General features: G+C 38.9%; 2 protein-coding genes across 2 annotated transcripts in view; one reads left to right on the forward strand and one right to left on the reverse strand.

The window, feature by feature from the left end:
- Positions 1-639: 639 nt before the first annotated feature.
- Positions 640-15,628, reverse strand: LOC105382402 (TNF receptor-associated factor 5). The gene is made up of 10 exons (XM_048625445.1): positions 15,187-15,628; positions 14,592-14,695; positions 9,231-9,386; positions 8,745-8,958; positions 7,802-7,943; positions 7,169-7,338; positions 6,386-6,581; positions 5,956-6,071; positions 3,570-3,725; positions 640-1,298 (listed from the first exon to the last, which is right to left on the reverse strand). Exons 1-10 carry the CDS (start codon positions 15,292-15,294, stop codon positions 1,077-1,079), a joined length of 1,584 nt encoding a protein of 527 aa, XP_048481402.1. The 5' UTR covers positions 15,295-15,628; the 3' UTR covers positions 640-1,076.
- A 4,697-nt stretch (positions 15,629-20,325) lies between these two features.
- LOC105393393 overlaps positions 20,326-25,259 on the forward strand; it is a 92,372-nt gene continuing 87,438 nt past the window's right edge. The window contains exon 1 of the mRNA XM_048625518.1: positions 20,326-20,527. The gene's annotated coding sequence lies outside the window, so the exon portion shown is untranslated. The remainder of the gene's footprint in view (positions 20,528-25,259) is intronic.

Raw genomic sequence — 25,259 nt, forward strand, 5'->3', positions numbered from 1 at the left:
TACATGATTGTTGGATTCTATTGCAAACTATTATACATAAAATTATGATTACTGTGGTCTTCCGTATTGTTAATTGTAAACTTCAACATAAGACTGAGCATTATGCAGCTTGGCATTTAAACATTTCGTACTTCGGCGCTTCCAAACAATTTTTTTACCTTTACCAACTTCTTCTTCTACCGTGTAAAATGCACTAAGCTAACTTCCTCCAGTGTTTTGCTACTCTTATTGCGAGATCATTGGCCTTCATCAGGTCTCCTTGACTGCATTTTGGGGCATTAGGACACTCTATAAGGTGTGACGTTGTCTGGAGGCTTCCGCAACTGCATAGAGTGCTGGCATTGGCTGGGAGCATATCCCATCGCCTTAAATTGTCCTTCGTCCGGGCAACGCCAGCCCGGAGGCGGTTTAGAGTTTTCCATACAGACCACTCTTCACCTTTACCAACAAAATTAATAAAATTCTATTATATTACATTATTTTAATTAAATTTAAGCTTTATTATTACTTACCTTGTCTAAATCGTGTTCATACCTAGTCTTATTGAAGTAATGTTTTGAATTTTATAAACGTTTTTAGTTTTTACTTACTATAGATACTTATTATAAATATTGTAATGATTAAAAACAAATAGAAAAATAAAATAAAAATATATGTGTATTAAATATTTTGTATAGAATAAGGCGCGATTTAAGGATATACCATATCACGTGTGATGTATATTTTATAACTATTGTGTGACTTAATCTTATATGACTGTTGTTTTGACTACTTATATTATACTTTATACAAAATAAAAATATCTATATGTTTATACATCTTTCTTTCTAGTACCTATATGAGGTTACTCAATAGTTATTAAATTATAAGAGAGCTTATCTTAATAAACATAAAAGGAATAAGTACTTTAATGTTCATAATAGTTTCAGTTATATAATCTGTATAAAAATGCAAATTTTAAGGCTCAAAATAAGTCTATTACGTAAAAATAAGGTCACTTTTAAGATATTTACTACCAATATTTCTCGGCCACAACTCTAACTTCATCCGTATCTATAGATAAATAATGTAATCTATCACTGATTGACAACAATCTCTAGAAACATGACATCGTTTTTAACATACTCGAACTTGTCAAGGCTAGTATACGGTATGAAGATGTACTGTCGTTTCAGCTGCAGAATATTCTTGTCCAGAGTTTCGGTGGAAGTGGACTTCCCTTCGCCGGGGTCGTCGAAGTCTTGACGCTTCGACGAGGACTTCCGGCGAAGCTCTAGGGACTTCACTATGTCCATTGCCTGAAATTTAACGTTTCTGTATAAATTTATACCTGCCACATGTTATGTGATGTATACCTACAACCTTTTTATGTTTAGTCAGAATTTAAAGGCAAGGGTTTTAATCCTTATTCTCATGTATTTAGATCTATAACAACTCTTCAGTCCCTCAGATCTATACAATTATTTGAAAAATTATGTTGCGACATATCCATTAAAATTTATTTATTTATTTACTAATATTGTACAACATGACAGCAAGACTAATCTGCTAAAGTTATCTTCAGCCACCCAGTGGTTTGCAATTTTGCTCTGGCATGCCTAGTGTCTGACTCCAATTATGAAACAACTAATTTTAAGGCGTGTCCCACGTTGCAAAATGGTCACTTATATGATTATGATACGCTTCTATCAGGCGACTTTAATGGCAGGTGGTCGAGATAAGGTCAGACTTAGGTAGAGTAGGACAGCAATCTCACCTGATTCCTATCCGCAGCCTGGTCCTTCAGTATGATGTTGTCAGTCAGCTGGCACGGCCACTGCAGCAGCGGGTCGTAGGGCCCCCCCACCAGCCGCACCGTGCCCGTGATGTTGCGCCCCTTCCACTTGCCCATACCGTGCAGTGGGGTTAACACCACCGCGCATTAGTAATTAACTATGCTTGACTCGCTCGCTGTCGGTCGTGGTAACCCCACTGAACGGCATAGGCAAGTGGAAGGGTCGCAGCGTCGCTCGCTTATCAAATCTGACGTAACTTTTATGGATCTGACAGATTTTTGACAGGCGACTGACGTGACGTTGCTTATGGATTGTCGGTGGTGCTACGGTAGCTGGTCCCTCTCGGCACATCAGTCCGAATTACTTAATACTGGGCTATTCAGCCCCATTAAAAACACTGGCAAAAAAATTTACTCTACAGGCCAAAGATAAAGAAGGACAGAAAGCTCACCTGATTCCTATCCGCAGCCTGGTCCTTCAGTATGATGTTGACAGTCAGCTGGCACGGCCACTGCAGCAGCGGGTCGTAGGGCCCCCCCACCAGCCGCACCGTGCCCGTGATGTTGCGCCCCTTCCACTTGCCGATGCCGTGCAGTGGGGCTACCACCACCGAACATTGGCAATTAAAATCCTTAAGCAGCGTTGCTCATAATATGTCAGATCCATAGATCGCTTGTCAGATGTGACAAGCGAGCGACGTTGCTTAATGACTGTTAATGGCTTATTTTTGGTCGTGGTAACCCACTGAACGCCATAGGCAAGTGGAAGGGTCGCAGCGTCGCTCGCTTGTCAAATCTGACGTAACTTGTATGGATCTGACAGATGTTTGACAGGCAAGTGACGCAGCTTATAGATTGATATTTGCTAATGTGCTGGTGGTTGATTCACCTACCAAATATATGGAGTAGGGTAGCAATCTCACCTGATTCCTATCCGCAGCCTGGTCCTTCAGTATGATGTTGACAGTCAGCTGGCACGGCCACTGCAGCAGCGGGTCGTAGGGCCCCCCCACCAGCCGCACCGTGCCCGTGATGTTGCGCCCCTTCCACTTGCACATACCGTGCAAAATGGGGCTACCACGACTGAACATTGGCAATTAACAATCCTTAAGCAGCGACGTTTGCATGACAAATCTGACGCAGATTGTATGGATCTAACAGATGTTTGACAAGCGACCGACGTAAAGTTGCTTATGGATTGTTTGTGGTGCTAAGGTAGCTGGACCCTCTTGGCAAAACCGTTCAGCCGTCCCATAAAAACACTGGCGAAAATTTTTACTCTACAGGAAAAAGATAGAGAAGGGCAGATTCCTCACCTGATTCCTATCCGCAGCCTGGTCCTTCAGTATGATGTTGACAGTCAACTGGCACGGCCACTGCAGCAGCGGGTCGTAGGGCCCCCCACCATTATTGCAGCCTGGCAGCCGCACCGTGCCCGTGATGTTGCGCCCCTTCCACTTGCCCATACCGTGCAGTGGGGTTACCACCACCGAACATCCTTTAGCAGCTAGCTTGTCACATCTGACGAAACTTTTATGGATCTGACAGATGTTTGACAGGCGAGCGACGCAGCTTATGGATTGTTTATGTGTCGGTGGTGCTACGGTAGCTGGTCCCTCCCGGCACATCAGTCCGAACTACCTAGCCACTGAGCCGTTCAGCCGTCCCATAAAAACACTGGCAAAAAATTTAACTGTAGGTACAGGCCAAAGATAGATTAGGACAGAATCCTAAAAAACACTGGCAAAAAAATTAACTCTACAGGCCAAAGATAGATAAGGACATCAACCCTCACCTGATTCCTATCCGCAGCCTGGTCCTTCAGTATGATGTTGACAGTCAGCTGGCACGGCCACTGCAGCAGCGGGTCGTAGGGCCCCCCCACCAGCCGCACCGTGCCCGTGATGTTGCGCCCCTTCCACTTGCCTATGCCGTTCAGGTTTACTTCCGCCTGGAACGGAAGTGAGGAGGATTAGGAAGAGTTTTTTTATGTTCGGGTAGAGCTATCGAAATAAAGAATTAGTATGGAAATGGTCGTACAAAAACAGCGACATACCCACGTGACTCGGTATGCCGTTATAATTTTTTTTCTATTTTCTCGGATTTTATGCGGTTTTCAGCTACCTAAGTGAGTATTTTGACTACTGAGTGAGATGTCACAAACTACGTACGAATAATGTAAGTGCGTGATTTTATCAATATAAATATAGATGTTAATTTTCTTTCGGGTTTATGTCGTGCAGTCTACATACAAGTTTCATTATTCTACATCTTCAGTTAACGTTGCATTCGAACTACATTCAGTGCCAGCGCCACTTGCCTGCCGTCATTCCCATTCGGTACCCTAACATCTGGAACCGAGGCTTCGGCAGAGCCTTCGTCAATACATCCGCCAGTTGCAGTGACGAGCTCGTTCTCATCACAGCTATATCTCCCTTCATCACCGCTTCCCTCACGAAGAAGTGACTGATCCTCACATGCTTAGTCCTCTTATGGAACTCCGGACTTCGCGCCAGTCGTATTGCAGCCTTATTATCAATCTGTAAAACTGGCGTAAGAGTTTCATTGGTCAAATCTGCGAAAACTCTTTTAATCCATATCAGTTCGCGAGCTCCTTCGCTGGCTGCTACAATCTCAGCTTCTGTTGTGGAGATGGCTACAGAAGATTGTCTCTGACTGGTCCAGGATACTGCCCCTCCGGCGTATAAGGTGACCACTCCGGTGGTAGATCTAGCTGTTTCCATGCAACCACCGTGATCAGCGTCACTGTATGCTTCTAAAGAGTTACTGTAGTTGGCATTTACTCTGTAAATTACTCCTACAGACATCGTGCCCTTTAGGTACCGCAAAATCCGTCTGACTTTCATCCAGTCAGAAGCCGAAGGGTTGTCTGGTTTTCGTGAAACTACACCCATTGCAAAAGCGATGTCTGGACGAGATCCCAACATTAAATTTGTTAAAGCACCCACCACTTCTCTGTATGGATGCTTCAGTTTGTTTACTTCAAGAATTTCAGACTGGCCTGTTTCTTTCACTATCGGCGTTGTTACTGGAGTACAATCCAGCATGTTGTATCGTTCTAACAAATATTTTGTGTACGCTTGTTGATGTATTTTAATTGTACCAAGATCAAATCTCTCTATTTCTAGTCCAAGGTAATAAGACAACGGTTTCACTGTAATGTTAACAATTTCAGCTAGTTCTTGTAAGAAGCGATTAGCCAATTCGTCATCAGAAGCAGCAATTAGAGCCTCTTCCATGTATAAGTACATCAGAATCTTTTTATCATGAAATATGTTGGTAAAAAGGCATGTATCGGCACTACACTGTTTAAAACCTAATTTTAAAAATACTTTTGTAAAGCCTTCTTTATCATTGTTAAGGCACTTATTGAGTCGACATACTCTAGAAGTTCCATCGTGAAAACCTCCAGGTTGATACATGTAGACTTCTTCGTTTATTTTGTCATTGACAAATGAATTTTCTATATTGAATTGTGCCAAATACATGTTATCTTTAGCTGCCAAACTTAGCAATGCCCTGACTGTAGTCAAGTGAGCTGATGGGTTAAACGACTCCCTATGCCTTCTGTCATTTTGAAACGTCTTCAAGATTAATTTCGCATTATATTTCTCTATAGATCCGTCTGGTTTTGTTTTCAATTGCAACATCCATTTAGATGTCTTGACTGGTTTGCCTTTTGGCAATTCCTTCAAATTCCAAACTTTATTGGAAACTAACGACTGCATTTCATGAGTCATAGCTGATAACCATGTATCTTGGTCTTCCATCATCTTTATTTTGATCAAGTCGTAGGGAAAGCTCACGATGTATTGAAAGCATGAAAGGATACGTGGAAAGTCCTTGAATTCATCAATCCTAAAGTGATCAATCGTTTCTGGTAAAGCGCGATCATTTGCATAAATACAACATTTATTTCTGTTTATCACCCCATAGCCAAAGTCTTTCAAGTAATATTTATCGTTAAAATCTTGACTTTTATATTTTATTTCATTTTCAAATTTTATTTGATCACATCGATCAACAAAGTCCTGCAATAAAACTAAGATTTCGACATCTTCACAATTTAAAATACGTATGGGCTATGCATAATGTATTTATGTCAATGAAATTTATGATTTTATCGTGATCACGAGAATAAATGTAATGCTATTAATTACCTTCAAAGTGTATCCGTATTTGCTAGTTCTAAACAAAGCACTGCATAATACAGCATCGTTTTCTTTGGCATCCTTCATACGAGCTGTGAAATTATCTATTCTCCATATTAAGTGTCCTGAAACAATGCAATTGATTCATTGATAGTTTATTTTACTTACACACTTTCAATGACATCATGTGCGGTCGTGTGAAATCTATAGTGATAATCTGACTGAAGACCTTCAGCTTAAACTGAAGTGGATTATCTTTTGTGGGGTATTGATGTCTAATGGACATAAATTATGGATTGATGGAATTGTCTAGGTATATACAAAAATCCATGGCTGTTATGCATATTTTAGGGAAGCAAATCTATAGACAGATACATAACAAAATGAAACCACTATGAATATAATTCAACATATTCAAGATATCCCAAAACTATCTCACCATCTTCACAGCCCAGCTCCGCCTTATCAAAGCTGACTCTTGCTTGGAAGTCGTTGAGCTCCCCTCGGATCTTCAGGTAAGACTTGGTGAGCGCGCGGACGTCCCTCGCCAGGGTCTCCAGCCTGGACTGCTGCTCGGCTGACTCCGCGCGGGCGTCCGCTGTTGCTACTTCTAGAACTGCTAGACGGTCTAGGGCCTGGAAATTATTGTGTTATGTGATTATTGTTACAATGTACACATACAGGAGATATCTAGTAAATTACTGCAGGATATCGAGCCTCCTCTAGCCTGAATGGCTACTGCCATAATCTCCAAGCTTTGCAGGTGGGTTGGCATTTTGGATTTGAACATGTTCCGGAAATTTTTCTCATTAGTAACTAATTTATCATAGGTAAAAGGGTTCCCTGCAATTTTAAACACTTTAATCCTCTGCAATTTCTAAACCCTCCTACTCTCATCTCATCATCATCATCATCAGCCAATAATCATCCACTGATGGATATAGGCCTCTCCCAAGGAGCGCCACAACACTCGGTCCTCGGCCTTCCTCATCCTACCCGCCACCCGCCTAAGGTCGTCAGTCCAGCGGACAGGAGGGCGTCCCACGCTGCGTTTGCCTGTTCGTGGTCTCCACTCGAGAACTCGTCTACCCCAACGGTTATCGGTTCTTCGGCAGATATGACCAGCCCACTGCCACTTCAGCTTGCATATTTTGACAGCTATGTCGGTAACCTTAGTCCTCACATCTATGGCCTACTAAAGAAATACATTATAAGGTCTCACCGGTCGCTCATGAACGGCAGCTTGCAGCTGTAGCCTGACAGTGGAGAGCTGGGCGAGCTGCTCCGAAGACCGCTTGGCCTCAGCCAGCTCAGCCTCCAGCTCGGCGCGACTCTCCGCATTCCTCGCCCTCTCTTCTTCTAGCGCGTCTTTCACGTAGTTTATAACTTCTTCTGTGAGAGGGAAAGTTTGTGTTTTAGTAACGTTATTTTCATGTTGTGTACTATCTGAATCTTTTGCTTTGAACGGTTCATAACCGACCTTAGGCACTGCAGCAGCTCCTTGAGAGTCTCCCGCATAGGAACCTAAGCCTTTTCTGGTAGCGTTGTCACTGATAGTGAAGCCAGCCTCCGCACGACCACTGGCAAATCAGCAATCGGTAATCAGCCTCAGATCCATACCAGTTACGACAGATTTGAGAGAAGTCGGTCGTGGTCGATCGTTTTAAACATTTGAAGGATGTAGGAAAGGGGAGAAAAGAATTTTAATCTTTAAAGTATTTGTACGCCCTGTGGCATAGCATAGCGGAACTTTGTTAATATTTACCACCTTACCATTAACCTGTGTTAAACAAATAAATGATTTGATTTGAAAGAATCTGCGGGGTTTTGTATAAAAGGATGTCAAAGTAGTTACCAAGTTTGGTCCCACTCAGTGCTTGTCGGTGCTGCTGCGCCGCCGCCGCCTCCAGCAGCTCGCGCTCGCGCTGCTCGTGCAGCACGCTGCTCACACAGCTCTCCAGCCGCAGCGCTGTTGATAGCTGCTGGCTTTGGAGCTCCTGGGGAGGTTAGGAGTTCATGGTTGTCACTGTTGTCAGTTAAGATAAGAACCTTGATGTGGTGTTAAATTAGTTTCTACTCTTGGATTACTCTAATGGAAGCTTGGTGCAATGTGCTCGTAAGGTCTAGTAGTATCTGATTAAAAAAGGCCAGCTTATTTGCTTAAAATGCGATGGAGTCAGTCAGTCGCTGATTACTTGCTGATGTAGCAAGTAATCGGCGACTACACTCCTTTAATGCACCACCCTAAACTCCCTTCTAAGTTTGGATCATTACCCATCGCGCTAGTCCACTAATGGTTTCGTCAATTTATATCGATTCTTCAGCTAGCATCTCAAGGTCAATATTGTAGTGATAACGATCTACCACATTGGCAATGGCATTCCAGTAATATTTACTGGCAAGCAATGCGTTATCTTTGAGGCGCGCCTTGATAAATTTACTATCTGGTTATTGATACGCAAAGGCGTGGACTACTTACATGTTTTTATTATTCTATTCTAATCTAATATTTTGCTACAATAAAGACTGCTCTTTAAAGGTCAACACCAGGAATAGACTTTAAAAGAGTATTTGCTTTCTCATCTCTAAGCTTCTTCGAAGTTTTTCCTCCATCAAGACAAAACCAACTCTCCCCTCTTTAGTGCCAATTTCTCCATAGTCGGTTAGGGCATAACCAGGGATTATTGACACATTTGTCAAGAATTTAATATGGAGATGACGTATAATTGATCAACCTTTCCCTGGTTACAATCTTACCGACTATGGAGAAATTGGAGCTTACCCTAAAATCCACAAACCTGCAATCCCAATTGCACATTAGCCAAATCATGCTTAAACTGTGCAGACCAATTACTGCACCGCTCTGAGCCCTCATCCAGAGCCGTCCTCAGTGTAGTCACAGTAGACAGGAAGTGCTGTGACCTCTCCTCCAGTAGCTGGAACTTGGTGCGGAGAGTCTCCAGGTCGCTGGATTGGACGTCACGGGCGTTCACCTCTTCGGTTATGATTAATCTGGAAGAGTTGAGTTTTTGATGAGGGTTTTAGGATTTGAATTGTGGTTTAATGGAACCTTGGAAATGAAGATTGGAGGAGAGGAGCTAAAAGGCCAGGATGGCAAATGAAATCCAGAAAATGAACTACTATTGAATGATTGATTCCTTTATTAGGTCTCCCTGATATCCTTTTTAGCATCTGTATTAATACCTACTCGTAGGGCTTCCTTCAAGGAGTAAACTACTAGCATAGGTGCATCAAGCGTTTCTAAAGAAACAAACACGACTCACTTAATATTAGCGACTTCCTTCTCCAAAAACGTGACGCAGTCGTCGAGACCAGAGGTTTTCGGAGACCAGGTGTGGTTGCTGACACTCGGCAGCGGACTGGCCACGTCGGGCGGCCGGGCGTGGCTCGGGGACTCCGTGGATCTGGTCTTCTCTATCCTGGAATTAAATATATTTAGTGTTCATCAGTCTTCTTTTACGGTCAATCGAAGGTAAGCTTCTCTCCATTCGGGCTTATATATTCTACAGAGAAGACCGGGGAAATCTGGGCGCACGGCAGTGCCCCAGACAAGTCTCGAGCAAAACGGGCACGGCCGTACCATCTTTTCCCGAAACGATTCCCTATATCTTGGATTTGGACAAAGCTAGGAGTTTATGTTTAACGTGAATAATAGTAGGCATTATAACAAGCTTAATATCGAAATTACATGCCAATTGAATTAATAGCTTAGGAGTTACGGTCGATCAAAGTTACACCATTTTGTAAGTCACTGCCATTGAGTATGAATGGTCTGGAGACGAAATAGGCAGACGTTTCCCTCTGGCGGGGTGGTAGGCCAGAAAGGCCCACCGATTTATAAAAACTAGTTGCAGTCTCAATTTTCAATAGACTCAATCTAGTTGGCAAAGCGTTCGTTTCATAGAAAATGATTTGTTTACATACTAAAATGACAGCTTCAATTCATAGAATATCCGGATTCCGGATTTGATCACAGATTTGGTCATGGTTTATTGTTATTAGCTGTTTCCTAGCAACCAATGTCAAAAAAATGCAATAGTGATGTACCGGTATGTAGATATGTATTAATCGACAAAAAAGGTCATAGTTGGGAAGCGTCCGTAGTCGAATTGGCTTCAGTAATCGTAACTGATCACTGAGGTTGACAACTGACACGGTCAGCCATTGGTAGGTACAGCATGAGTTACCGATTTCAAATGGTTCTTTTCTGGACGCTTCCGAGCTTCGGACGGGACGTTAAGCAGTGGGTCCTAGTCCTAGTCAGAGGCCGCCCGAAGGGGCGGCTTGAAAGCATCTGACTCATCGGGTTGCCCACTTACTCGACAACTTCAGTGCATTGTACTCATTAAAAAACGGGGATACGGCTCGCGACCTATCACGTGAGTCGTATAATCATTCCTAATTAAATTTAACTATACCTAATTAGTTCAGATTGCAATAGAAAAACACCATTCTCTTCGTAATGCCATAATGGGAGCTAACAGGACCAAAACTTGGATAAATTGCCTCAAAGATGAGAACGGTGTTAAACACAGCCATAGAGATAATATAACCACCATATGTACCACATTTTACAAGAACCTGTATTCGGATGCCAATAAAAACGAACTCCCTGACATAGAATATACGTGCCCCGACACCATCCCACCAATAACAGGGCAGGAAGTTTACACAGCCCTTAGAAGTATGAAATACGATAAAAGCCCAGGAGACGATGTGATCACAACCGAAGCACTGAAAGTAGGTAAAAACACTCTCATCCCTCATATAACCAACTTGTGCAACACCATACTTTACAAAGGCCAACTTTCTGTCAAACTATGTCATGCAAATATTATTCTTCTGCGGCGGACAACTCCTCCGATATAAAGATGTTCAGAAGCGGCACATGAAAAGATGCAACATTGAGCCCTCTCGTTGGGAAGATTTGGCGGCACAACGGCCTGAATGGCGCAGGGTGGTGGCAAGGCGAGTACGCGAATTCGAGCTGCAGCGTAAAGCTGAATTAGACGCGAAACGCGACCAGCTAAAAGCTCGTCCACCTGCCGCCATCAACTATAATTACGTCGGCGGCGTACTCACATGCCCACACTGTGCAAGGGGGTTCGCCGCAAAGATCGGCTATATAAGCCATCTTAGGGCGCACGCGCGCCAACAGAACTAGGGGTCGAAGTGGTCGCCATGGCCGAAATCGGTCGGACCAATCATCATCATCATCATCATTCTTCTGCACAAAAAGGGTGATAAGTCTGATATTGGAAATTATCGTCCCATTAGTTTAATTTCACATATTTATAAAATATTTATTAAAGTAATTGAAAACCGTATTTCTACAAAACTTGACTCAAATCAACCACCGGAACAAGCAGGATTCCGACCTGGATTCTCTACAACCGACCATCTTCACACCCTAAATCAGATTATAGAAAAACACAACGAGTTTAACAAACCTCTTTACCTTGGTTTTGTAGACTACAGCAAGGCCTTTGATAGCATCACACACAACTCCATATTCACAGCATTGCAGAATCAAGACATAGACCCTACCTACATACAGATATTGAAAAAGATATATAATAATAGCACAGCAGATATCAAACTACAGAATCCAGGTCCAACATTCAATATAGAGAAGGGTGTGAAGCAGGGCGACCCGCTGACTCCGAAGCTGTTTACTGCCACACTGGAAGAAATCTTCAGAAACCTAGCGGCCTCGTGGGAGCGCAAGGGAATAGACGTTGGTGGCAGAATGCTAACAAATCTACGCTTCGCCGACGATATAGTCTTGTTTGCTCCGTCCGCATCAGTATTGACACAAATGCTACAAGACCTTAGCACGGCGAGCCTTGAGGTGGGACTAAAGATGAATAGGTCTAAGACTCAAGTCATGACCAATAGCGTCAAAAGTAGGGTCGAGGTAGACGGGCAGGAAATAGGATATGTCGATGAGTATATCTACTTGGGCCAGATAGCATTTGAAATGACAATTTAGCCTTTGAAAACAGGCAGGACAAGGAAGTCGAAAGACGCATTACCAACGCCTGGAAGAGCTTCTGGTCCATGAAAGATCTAATGAAGGGTACTCTCCCTCTAACTCTCAAACGCCAACTCATCGACATGTGTATTCTGCCTGTCCTAACCTACGGCGCACAGACTTGGTCTCTGACCGAATATCAGAAGTCCAAACTCAAGGTTTGCCAAAGAGCGATGCGATACCATACTTGGTGTACGAAGGATTGACCGAATCCGGAACACCACGCTACGCTCCTCGACTCGTATCACTGATGTGGGCGCACAGACTGCGAAGCTGAAGTGGGCCTGGGCAGGCCACGTCTGTCGCATGCACCCGGACCGGTGGGCCAGAATTGTCACCGAGTGGGTGCCCAGTGATGGACGTCGGCGTCGCGGAAGACCCAGACGGAGATGGCGGGACGACCTCGACAGGTTTTTGCCTCAATGGCCGAAAGAAGCACAGGATCGGGAACGGTGGTCATTATCTAAGGAGGCCTTTGCCCAGCAGTGGGACACGATGCAGGCTACATAAAAAAAATAAAAAAATACGTAATTAATTTGAAATTAGTATTTCTAACCCATGTTCTCGAATTCATCGATAACACTTATCGATAATTGTTACATCCATTGGCAAGAAAAATGAAGACACTGTGTTCATTATTAAATGTCACTTCACGTAACCCTTATTGCTGGGAATTAAAACTCATAATGATATGTCCCATGAGACATAATCATGGTAAACGGTAAAATTTCCCCCCGCAAAAATTGGCAGACTTTTTTGTATCAAGAAAGATCCATAGAGAAAAAATAAACAATTGTGAAAAGAGTGGCATCTCGAGGAGTTTTTTGTCATACTCTATACGTCATACTGAGCCTAGAACGCCATCTCTTTATATTGCTCAACCTCATTGTACATACATACAGGGTGCCCTGTTGGGACACCCTGTATATATAGATATTGTTATCACAAGTTAATAGCCGGATCTCCACCAAACGATCCAATGCGATCCGATCGCCCGATCCCAGAAGTTTAGTATGTAAGATTCCTTGGATCGCGCGATCGGATCGCGTTGGATCGTCTGGTGGGGATCCGGCTATTAACTTCAATCTATAAAGATATAAGACATATTTGCGTTAACGTAGTTACACCACACAACAGTTATTACATTTATCAGCTAAATTTAAGTTCAATCTATTTATGTATATACCTACATGCAACAATAAATAAAAAACAAATTATTATATAATTCTTTATTAGGTACCTCGCATATAACAATGTTTCAGTTCAGTTTTGTTCATGTCACTTGTAAAATAATATGCGAGTGGGTGTGTGTATTCCTTTCACCATGAAAACCAATTCATGTTTTGCTAGTTTATGTTTCCCAAGAGAAGCAAATCTTGTCACTTGTGGTGATAAAGTCATTTCGTCCAATAGTGCATCATTTATCCTCGCGAGGCAAATCTTTGACGACATTTATCAGTTTGGTACACATAGTTTTTAATCTTCAGCGGATATGAAGATGTCGATCGCTCTTTGCCAGTGCCGCCATTTCAGCTCGGTTCCCGTGGAACCACATGGAACCTGGATCCATATGGAATCTGTCAGGTCACAAGAATTTCATAAAAACACTTTTTGCGGATAAAGATGCTTTTTCTTGACACACCATGTTTATTTTTATTTGTAGGTATATAAAATTTATAAATAACGATATACCAAGAGTATAGGCTTTTATCACAAAAATGTTATTTGCGAGACATTGTAAGACAACTGAACTGACACTGTCACGCAATTTCTTCATAAAAGCCATAGATCATGACAATGTTAACATTCAAATACTCCTTATCTATGTGTCTTGTTATTGTTCTATGGTCTTGTTGATAACGCCATCTTACATGTTTTTTGGTAGTAAGAGTAATATAAAGAGATGGCACTACCTTCTACTAAAAGTTCAGCCATTAAGGCACTGACCCCCCCCTGGAAAGATCGCTATGAAGCTTCCCGAGGGTACACCCGAGTCCGCGTTGTTCTATGGTCCCTGCAGTCAGTGACTTACAAAATGGTGTAACATCATCAGTATGATCATTAAAAATATAAATTATAATATAAAGAAAACTATAGATAAAAATGACTAAATGTTGAGTTACAACAAAAAAATCATTTGAATAGGACTTGTACTTCTATGAAATCTCATAACTTTTTACAATGGAAAGACTGCATCAAGAGACTTGGCTTTTTTTTACATTTAATGTTTTTGGTGGGATAGACTATTGCAATATTTTATAGTGTCGGCGACCTGCCATACTAGGGTTTGTCAGCGTGGTACTCGTAATGATTGGGCAGTCAAATAAGCGTCAGTTGCTGACTGCCCAGGGTGCGCCGGACGGATAACAGAAGATACGTCTGACGGGAAGGCTGCTTTCGTGCACACCGGTAGGGCTCATTCTTACACATAAACACGATACGATGTCGTGTCGTGAAAACGTCTCCTTCCTACTCGCAGGTCCTATATCCTAAGCCAAGCACCTGGTCAATTGCTAGCCGTTCATTGGTCGCGGACACAGTCTCGCCCACTCTACTCAGTAGGTGTAACCAGGATATCAGAGTGACATACCTGGGGCAGTCCTGCACGTGCGTATCCCGGTGCTTCCTCTGGATCCAGGCGCCGCAGCGCAGCGGGCACTGCTCCAGGATGCTCCCGCACTGGGTCAGGTGCAGCTGTGAGGGGGTAAGGTGGTTGAAGAATGATGGTAGGTAAGGTAAGGGGTGTAGGTGGCGTTGCGTGGGTAAATTGGTTTTTAAGTGAATTGCATGAGGTGCAACCTGCGCTGCGTAGTTTGTTGTTTATGGACTTTTAGAAAAATTACATCAATTATTTTATGAAGTGTTTAGTGTTTGTTATTTGATTTAATTCTTTGTTATTTAAGTAGGTATATAGGTACTGGTACCTACGATAGATATACTTAACTATTTCATTTTACGTTTAAATTTTTTGCGCTCTTGTTTTTAGTAGACCAGGTAATTTATCTCCTAAATCATGTAAAAGGGTTTTAACTAATATATTAGATCTATACTCGATCCGTAGGTCTGATACAAGATTCAAAAAGTCCAATTACCTAAAAGTGAAAACTTTTAACAGTGGTTTTAGCAATTTTGGGTTAACCTTCCGGCTGATCACTGACAAAATTTCCCTCTATATTTGCACTTACCTGTAGCTGTCCTAGCTCGAACAGTTCATTGCAGAAGTAACACGAGTTGGGAGATTTCATCTCATCTGAGTTCCCATTGGTCAACGCCCCTTTCCTGTTTAAACTCATTTTCACTCACTAGTTTTTGTCGTTTAGCACACACTGCACAAATTCAGAACTGCACTTTTTACACCACACTTGTCTATGGGACCATGCTCAAATTAATTGGATGAATAATTGAGTATACAAAGTTCCGACTGATAAACATAAATCACTAATATTTTTCATAATTATAACATGATATAAAATACTTAATTCCTATTGTACTGTTTTTCATTAGAACACTAAGAAGCAATTTTAAAAAAAACTTTTCCTAACAGTAAACTTATTTTTTGTTGGTAAATTAACTTTTATGACGTATTTTCACAACAGACATTATATGCGAAACTGAGGTACACAATGACTCAGATATGATGTGTCTATGATGGTACAGAGCGACCAATTTAATAGAGATTCGGAATAAAGTAGTACTAAACCTCAGCATGTAAAGAACAGCCATGATCCATCATAGTTACATATTATTATCTACTTTGCTGTTAATGGTATAGTCAAAGCTTTTATTTTCAGTAGGCCTAGAGACTGCTTGTGATATTTTACATAAACTTTGAAAGCTTCTCGGATCCAAAGTGAAGCTCTAACGAAAGCTAGGTTAGTTAAAAAAAATATGCAGATGCCAGAAGAAACTAAACTTTTTGTGTTTGCCAACTGCAATAGGGATACTGTATTTTCTTCACCTACACAGGTAATTTAAGCAGTACTGTACTAAGTAGAGCACTATATTAATATTACCTGAAGCGATGCTAGCGCCACTACACGCAAATCGTTGACATAAATTTATTATCTCTGTTATCATCGTTATCAGATACTATTGTAATACGATATTAGGGCCTGCTGGTGTTGCCGGATTCTTAACAACTTTATTCATTCGAATGTTTGATCTATTTTACCATAAATATCTCATATTTTACGTAGGTATTGTGCCTGAATAAGTACCTACTTCTTCTTATGGGTCGATTACACCTAACGAGTACAGTGGTGAGACACTATCCTCGGCTTATCCTCGACCAATGAACTAAGGCTAGCAAGTGACCGAGTGCGCGGCCGAGGACACTGACTCGCCTCTGTACTCGTTAGGTATATAATCGACCCATTAGCGTCTCGACTACAAGCTAACAGAGCAGCTTAGTGATGTATGCATGCCTTCATTTTAATTTTAACTAACATAGTTACTCGGTTAGCGTAATTTTATAACAAGAAAATTTTATCGTTTGTTTGGAAATCTAATTTTTATTTATACATAGTTTACCTGGGTATTTTGCAGCTTGTTTTGGCATTTTGCGTAAGTACTTATTCAATCAGAAAATCTGAATAACAAAGTCAAGCTGGCAACACTACTTTGGGGCCTGGATTACTTCGTCCTACAGATAACATGGCACACTGCGTTTAATACAAAGCCTATTGTTACACTTGTATAGTGGAAGAGGCCCTACAACATCAACATTTTCGTCTGCGTTTAAGTAGTACCTACTAACAATTTATTTCCAATATTTGTGCAATAAATAATATTAAATAATATATATAATAATTAAATAAATAAATATTAGGCTATGGTTTAAGTAATATCCGAACTTTACCAGTGGGTAGGGGAAGATATCGTGAACCGCAATTACAATCCGCATTAGTTAACTTGGGAGTCTGAAGTGAAGACTCAACTTCGTTAATGGGTCATCATAATTCGGTCCAGTGGAGTCACTCACTACCAAAGTCGAAAGAACGAGAGCTGCCATGCAATCGGTGCGCTTAACTTAGGGTGCTTACATAGAGAAACGGGTTTCCTGTATCAGCCTGTACCGTTAACCGGGAAATGCTCGTGAGTGAGCGCTTTCGCATAATCAGGTTTCCGGTACAGGTAGATACAGGGAACCCGATTCTCTATGTAAGCACCCTTAACTCACTCTTGCTGGTAGTATTTATATCCTCACCCTAATACCGTATAGTAACGGTAACGGTAGCGCAGAGTAGTGTTAGAGTCCTTTTGCTTTAGTAATATGTACTTTTGCCTTCCCTGTTAGTGTAAGGTCACAGAATAATAAGTAGAACCTAGGTAAGGTGTAAACAGCACGGTGTTTGTGTTCTGTTGCTATGCTATGATTTTAATCGAAGGCACTTAGGTACAAATTCTTCATCATCCGACCCATCACATCCGCATCCCCACTGCTGGAGCACGGGTCTCCTTCCATTGCGGGTTGGTCGAAGGTACAAATTAACTTGCTTTTACTACAAGTATCGATACAGAAAAACTAAAAATATTATTCAAGACAATGTATGAAATTTTCAGAGACAAATGGAACGTCAATGGCAGGTGGGACTTTTTTTTTACTCGCGTGACTTATGTGAACTTCCTGAAGAGGGTTTCACAAAATTATAGGTACGTAGCTACCTATATAGGTTAGGTTGTACCATGTACTAACTGGTCAATCTTGTGGTCTTACTGTAAATAGTTTTATAGTACGACCTCAAGATTGAAACTTCTTAATTTTCAGGTTAGTAACTACTTATAGACCGTATTCAGACTTTAGAGTTTCGGTCATAATGTTAAGTCGGTCTTCGATTATCTTTATCTTCATTTCTTCTTACTTTAATTGGGTAATCAAAATCTCTTTTCAAGAAAAAGCTTTGCTGCAAGGTTTTTTTTTCGTAAAAAATACCAGTAAAAGTTTTAAATAAAAAAGGCCTTACCAACAACATATTCCAAAACATAAGCGCGTCATGAATTCTTCAACAAAATTAACAGCAGTGCAATTAAGTATTTCTCCCTATCTGGGTCAATTTACGTCTGTCCGACCGCACCACACGATGCCGCTGGTACTTAGAGTAACAATAAAGTTACGAATAAATGGAATAAGAAGGTGTGTCACACATAAAAACAATCCAAACTGTCCGCATTTTGTTTACTGTCAAACCGTTTTAAGTTCAATCTAATGACAACCAATAAATAAAGTCACTACAGTCGTCGAAATATAAGAGGCCCATTTGGACTGCTCCAAAATGTATGGGATGACAGCTGGTGTCAAATCTAAATCATAGAAAATCTAAACAATAAGTAACTTTTGGTGCTTTAAGAGTTCTTTTTTCTTTCGGCCGTTAAATAATACGCCAGATTTTATGTCTTTTTATGTATTTCATCAAGTTAATTAAATCAAGAGTAAATAGCAAATTTGTGTAGCTGTCCAAACGGGCCTATTATATTTCGACGACTGTAATGGTCTAACTGAACAAATTCAAAATAAGAGCTCAGTGGTAGAATGTTATTGTCAAGACCTTTATTTTGATCTAGTTCTCCATCTGGTTCGTATGTTGTTAATCTAAGCGCTGGTCAGTAGGCTTTGGGCTGGTTATCGAATGTTTATGTTGCTTGATGCGGTTATGTCACTCACTTATGCCAAATTGGTCAAGTGCAAGCGTGTTAGGGTCGGCTTACATTGAGACGTGATTGAAGAATTTTCGTGCGATGTTTACAGTAAAACTATAAAGTACTGAAAACGGAAGTGAATCCTAACTAATTATTAAAGACCGTATTTAATCGAACTATTTAAGGACAAATCCGTTAAAAAGCCATATGCTATAGGTATTTTATTTTAAAAAAGTATCTAAATATAAGTAAATAACTGACAATGATAAAAAGTCTTAGCAAAATCGCACTCTTTATTGTCATGACTTTATAGTTGGACTGTAATGTTATTATTGGAAAGTTATAATTTAGTTATGCCCATTTTCTCACTTTACTTTCCTTTGAAGTATTTTAATTTGACGTTCTCAATTTTGAAACTGACCAAAGGTGCATTACTTATTTAGTATGATTATAACTTAATAGGTATAATTAACGCTTTGCTCACATCACACACATGGAACAATAGCTAAGGTTAAAAGTTAGTGGGAACTCGCGTAATATGAGATAAGTTACATAGAATTATTGTTTTAGGTGCGGAATACAGTCATAACAGTTACTTAAGTACCTAAATAGGTTCGTAATAAGTTTATCATAACACTGTGTCCATTCATAGCAAGTAACTTTGGTTTCCCATGCGCAGAACCTTTGTGTATGTGTGTCAGTGTATTGTTAGTGTATAGTTATTTGTAATGTGTGTTGTCAACATTAGATTAGGTTAGTATTTATTAGTATTAAGTATTTACTGCATTTGTATGTTTGTATTTGTTTGTTTTATGTGTTATGTTTTTGTTACAATGTTTTATGGACGTGTTCTGAAATAAAATTTTATTCTATTCTATTCTTTGCCCTCTGTAGTAAATATTTAAGGCGACACTTTTCATTGTGTTCATGTATTCCTTAGAGACAATGTATTTTTTTGTAATCTGAATTTCTTATATGTGCAGTCTGAATTTCTTATATCTTGCTTATGCAGATATTACATTCAGTACTTAGGTATGTCAAGTTGCTATGGCGGCCCAGAAATGCCATTGGATTCAACCCATGAAATTTCAAATTTAAATTCAGTTTAAACAAAAAGCACAGTAATGCTATCCCTGAATACCCGGGAATACAGTATCTGATAACTAACAAATCCATAATCAATATTATATATATATTTATGTAGGTCTATGTAGTCTATTATAAAATATATATCATTATTTTAGGTAGGTATATAAGTATAATTATATTTAAGTTTATAGATTTAGTTTGTAGGTACCTACTTGTATAGTAACAAAACTTTATTTTAATTATTCCTTTACAATACTTTAGTACACTTGATCATAAATATCCTTCCACCCTAAGGTTGTCTTGAAAAAATCGCTTTAAGCGATAAGGCCGCCATTTTTGTACATATTTAAGTTTTGTAAGTTGATTTCATGTGTGTGTGCAAATAAAGAATATTCTATCTATCTATCTATCAATATTTTTAAACATTGAGACGACTTCGAGAAAGATATTTAATTGATCCACGTGTGCCATAATAGCTGAGTCATTAAACCAAACTGGTCCAGAATATCGGATTACGACATACAAACAAACGCGAAACAGTCTCAATGTAAACCTGTCTTTATTGATTTGAAAATCGACCGTCGTCGCCGGCGCAACATAGAGCCTACTTTGAATGTAACCAGCCAGTCCGCGCTCGCGCCCCGCCGCGGTTGCATGACAGTTCCTAATTCAAATTACGCGATTCAAACGTTTGAAAAAGTTCGATGTTTTGTTTTTAAAACTTCAACAGTGTTTGTAAATAATATGAGTGCAGTGTTGTGACAATCGAAAGGAGGTTTTTCTGTGTTGAGGATTGAAAGTGTATGTATCAGGTTTTGTTTTACTTCTCTTTTTTAAGTTTGTAAGTTTTGTTTCTTGTTGTCCTCGATTCGATTTGCAACAATATTTGTACCTTTTGCAACATTTACCTACCTAGATTTGAATGAATATTAAGATTTCAGATGGATGTCTTCTGAAATCTGGCGAAGTTATGTGCTTGCCTGAAACCATCTACAGGTTTACTTTACTTTACCTATTATCATTCTTTTCAATTCAGAATTGGTAATAGTCATAACAAAACAGAGGGTCTTCACATAAGTCTTTAGCTTCACAAAGGATGTTATAGATTTAAGTACCTACATCCATCCATACCTATCCACCATCTATCCACCACCGTGTGATTTGAGAATACCGGAATACTCTTTCGGTATATTATATCCACAGTATATTTTTATTCGGTATAATCGATGTTAAAATCTACCAACAATGATGACAAATCGTAACTTTTAATCGCGTGAACCGATTTTGATCAAAATATTTAAGTTTTCATATCCTAAATCATTTATGCTAGTTGTTTTTTTTAAGTAAGTACGTAATATACGGCGTTAAGAAACAGCACCGATAGTAGGTATGCACATTTCAACTAGGCTACCCAACTGCTACTGCTACTGTTTAACGCTGCGTTCGCAGTAGGCAAACTCTTCGCCGCCGACAGACTTAGCAACAATATCATAATCGATATTCTTTATTTCAAAAATCATTCTTACCTTCTTTTTTTACATATACAGTAGAACAAGGGTCAAGTCTCAACTCAAATAGGTGGAAAACCCTAGCTTAGGATTAAATCCTAAGCTACAGGTTTTCCATTTATTTAGGGATAAGTAAAGTACAGTGCTCCAAAATTGATAATGCGTATAGAAATCTTTGACAGATCGGTTGTTTTCGATTATGTGACACATGATATTGACTCCTATTTCTTTCGAACAAGGTGCAAAATGCAAGTGTTTTTTTAAGGCTCTTACGATTTAATGATTCGGGTGTGAAGATCTGCATGTGCATTATTAATTTTGGACAAGTGTACACAATTTGCTAGATTTATGCTAGGTAACGCAGCAGCCTTAAGCATACCTAATGATTATTCGACAGGAGCCAGGGGTACCATCATTAAAACCGCTCACGTATATTTTTTTAATGCTTGTGTCTTTAGTCTTTAGTAGTCTTTACTAATAGATGTAACCGTCGTACCGTGACCGAATGAGATCTCATCACTGAATGTGTTTTTGCACAAGAACAAATAAACCTGTTTCGGCTGCAGTAAAACCAAAGGTCACGATTATCTGCTATGAAGAAAAAAAAAACATTTACTTTAATAATTTATTATAACTACTTAGCCACTCAAAATATAATTTTTTGAATAGCCTATCCCGCGTTAAAGATGCAAATTAAAGTGGTTTTCTAATTGCTTCCATCGTACCTTATTTCTCAACGTTTCATTAGATCATAGTAATTTGTAATGTTTTTAAATTAATTGAGAATCGTAAAATTAAGACATAAAACTTAGGTACCTATGCTATAGTAATTACGTGTAAGTTCATATTTTAATGTTAAAACTACTACTGAATTGCTTTAAATGTAAATCATCTACTCACCTATAGATAAGAATTATAAATAAGTAGGTTTTGCTTATACATAGGTACAGGATGTTCCGTAAGTAATTATGTAGTATGTTATTTTGTTTTTTTGTAATAGGGAGTACACAACAGCATACTGAAATGTTCCGGAGGTTTTCGTGAGCACAAAATTTTGCGAAACATATTTTTTCAAAATTAACATTGCAAAGGCAACTAAATAATGAAATATCACGACATTATCGTTATATTATTTATTTAATGATCACAAATGATGTGCCAGGTATTACGGTCTAGGCCGATCTTTACAATTCAATGGCGGATGAGAGAACAAAAAATATTTTATCGTGAGAATAACGACAGAATATTCCACTAATTTACTATAAAACAAAAACAATCCAGTATTTTTTTTACAAAGGTATAAAGACATTAAGTATTTTTTACTGTTTAGTAGAAATAATAGTTTATTTTACGTGGTAGTGCTTAGTTTGTTGTTTATTTGCCCATTTATAATACGTGCGTGGCCGTCAGAGGATTTTCATCCAATTATTTATTTATCTTATCATACACCACCAATTGTTATTTTACTAACTGTGAAATAGTGCTAGTTGATTCAAAGCAGTCACATTGGGCAGGCTAATTATTTTAACCCCGAAACACCAACGGGATAACCTTTTGAGTGAAACAAAGACCATAAAATCTATAGTTTCAACGGTTTTATGTGACATTTAAAGAAGATTTTTCTGCCTGCATTTGCTAATCTTGTACCTACTCAAGTAGTCGTAAGTTATACCTGCTTAACTATTTAGTAAGTACTAGGAGTACTTGTACATAAAATACAATACAAGTCGTTAAATATTTATGAATCCTCCTGGCAGAATCGATCTGTACAAAATGCTTAATTAAGTTTTTATGGGGATATGCGTAAGATACCCATAAATATATTTAAAAATATATAAATAACGACTACTGTTTGACATACATTGATAGTGATATAACTTTATACGTCGCAAAATTTAATGTTAAATAATTCATCACATTCGTCTATGGCAAATAGGTACACTCACGATCAATGAAAAAGTTCCGGTTGCATGGAACGTCAATGGCTGGCAGGTGGAACTATTTCATTACACTTGTCCAAAATTAATAATGCACATGCAGATCTTCACACCCGAATCATTAAATTGTAAGAGCCTTAAAAAAACACTTGCATTCTGCACCTTGTTCGAAAGATATAGGAGTCAATATCAGGTGTCACATAATCGAAAACAACTGATCTGTCAAAGATTTCTATGCGCATTATAAATTTTGGAGCACTGTACTCGTGAGTGTAGTGACTAAATACCTTACAAGGTAGGTAGGTAGGCATTTAGTGGCAGTTATAATGAATACGGGAGCAGACTCATTCAGCAAAACCATAGCTACAATAAAAGCTTTTAATTTTTATAACTACGTCTTGCAAAAACCCGAACGTCATAGGTAGGTAAGTACTCAAAACAAAATATTTTTTCCATGTGAATTTTAAAATGTTGCTAATTAGCCTATTAAGTTCATTATTTTCATAAACAACTATATTAAATTTGGTTTTGTATAAACTAAACATGCTTATAGGTTTGTTATAAAAGTACTTTATGAAATTCCAACGAAAGTCATTTTAGATCACTTACATTTGCGCCATCTGTGAGCGGATTAGTTATTATTACTTTATTAGTGACGATTTGCAATCAACTCCACGACTGTGAAACTTATTAATATACAAGGTCGCACAGATTTGGAATGTACTCAAGTACTCATCTAGTTTTTTTTATTTTAAAAAAGAAAAGATGTTCAGAATAACGTTTAGGATCACCGTACACTGTACAGTTACTAAACACCCTGTAAACTCGCATGTCTAGTCAATATCCATATCCTACCAGGTACCTATATCACGTTGTAATTTTTCCTCCAGTCAGCAAAATGACAACATATTTCTTCTAAGTATATTTATTTAATATGGGACCTTCCTTGTGTAAAGCTTAGTCAAAAATACCTAATCCTTCGTAACTGTCACAAAAAACCAACCTAATTTATTTCTTGTTTTGAATCGACACACACCACCGCGATAATCTCATAACGAAATAGATTGGTAATTGATATCTATGTATCTATAAATAAGATACACAGTTACTTGACGAATATTTATTTTAATGACTTTGAACTTTTAAAAATAATTGTTTGTTTTTGTTTTTCGATAAAATTATAATTTTGTGGTATTTTTGATTTTAGAACCTTTTTATTTAACTCACACAACTTAACATTTTATAAATCTTCAGACACATTTATAGTATTTAATATTTAATTTTTACTATTTTTAAATTAAGTATGGAAACAATATTATAGTTAACAATCGCGACGACGCAACAACCACTGGACCTAACATCTATAACCGTTACTTTATGGATTGTGTGCTTTAGATAAGTAAATATTTCTATATTTAAATAAACAATTTATTAGTGAACAAGGGCTGAGTGTATATAAACTCGGAATGTAAGTAAATAATGTAATATTAACACGCAGATGCTTCCGTATACACATACTGAAGTGGCTAGATGAGGAAGGCCTAAGAATAAAGAAAGCGATGCCGATGTGATAAACTTTATAATTGCCATTATGTCCAGAATTTTATCGATACAGGAAGACTATTGATTCAGGACTCTTCGATCATGCTTCAAATACAACAAAATCTTAAAATATACTTATTTCTACTTTCAATACAGCTGCCTTTCCAAGTGTTCTTTAGTTTATTATGTCCTAATGTTGACATGTCTAATGTATAAGCTTATAATATTTATTACATCCTCCATCTTTAACAAAATAACAACGATGTTGTCTGTCATGCAAATTGCTAACCTTTTCGAATGCTTTTTATTTCTTTTTTTGCATATCGTTTTTGATGAGCTGTCAGCATTGTAAAATTTACTTTAGAACTTATTCAGACTGAGTTATCTGCTTTATAACCGACTGGGATTCCTTCCTGTGACACCAAGTCCAATGAACTTTATTATAAATTATTAAACTCTCTTAAAACCCTCTTAAAACATTAAAAATATACTAATATGATTGGGTACATCATGCCTGAATATCCTGTAGGTAAAATAAGTCTAACT

The sequence above is a fragment of the Plutella xylostella genome, chromosome 14 (genome assembly GCF_932276165.1).
Source record: "Plutella xylostella chromosome 14, ilPluXylo3.1, whole genome shotgun sequence".
NCBI lineage: Eukaryota > Metazoa > Arthropoda > Insecta > Lepidoptera > Plutellidae > Plutella > Plutella xylostella.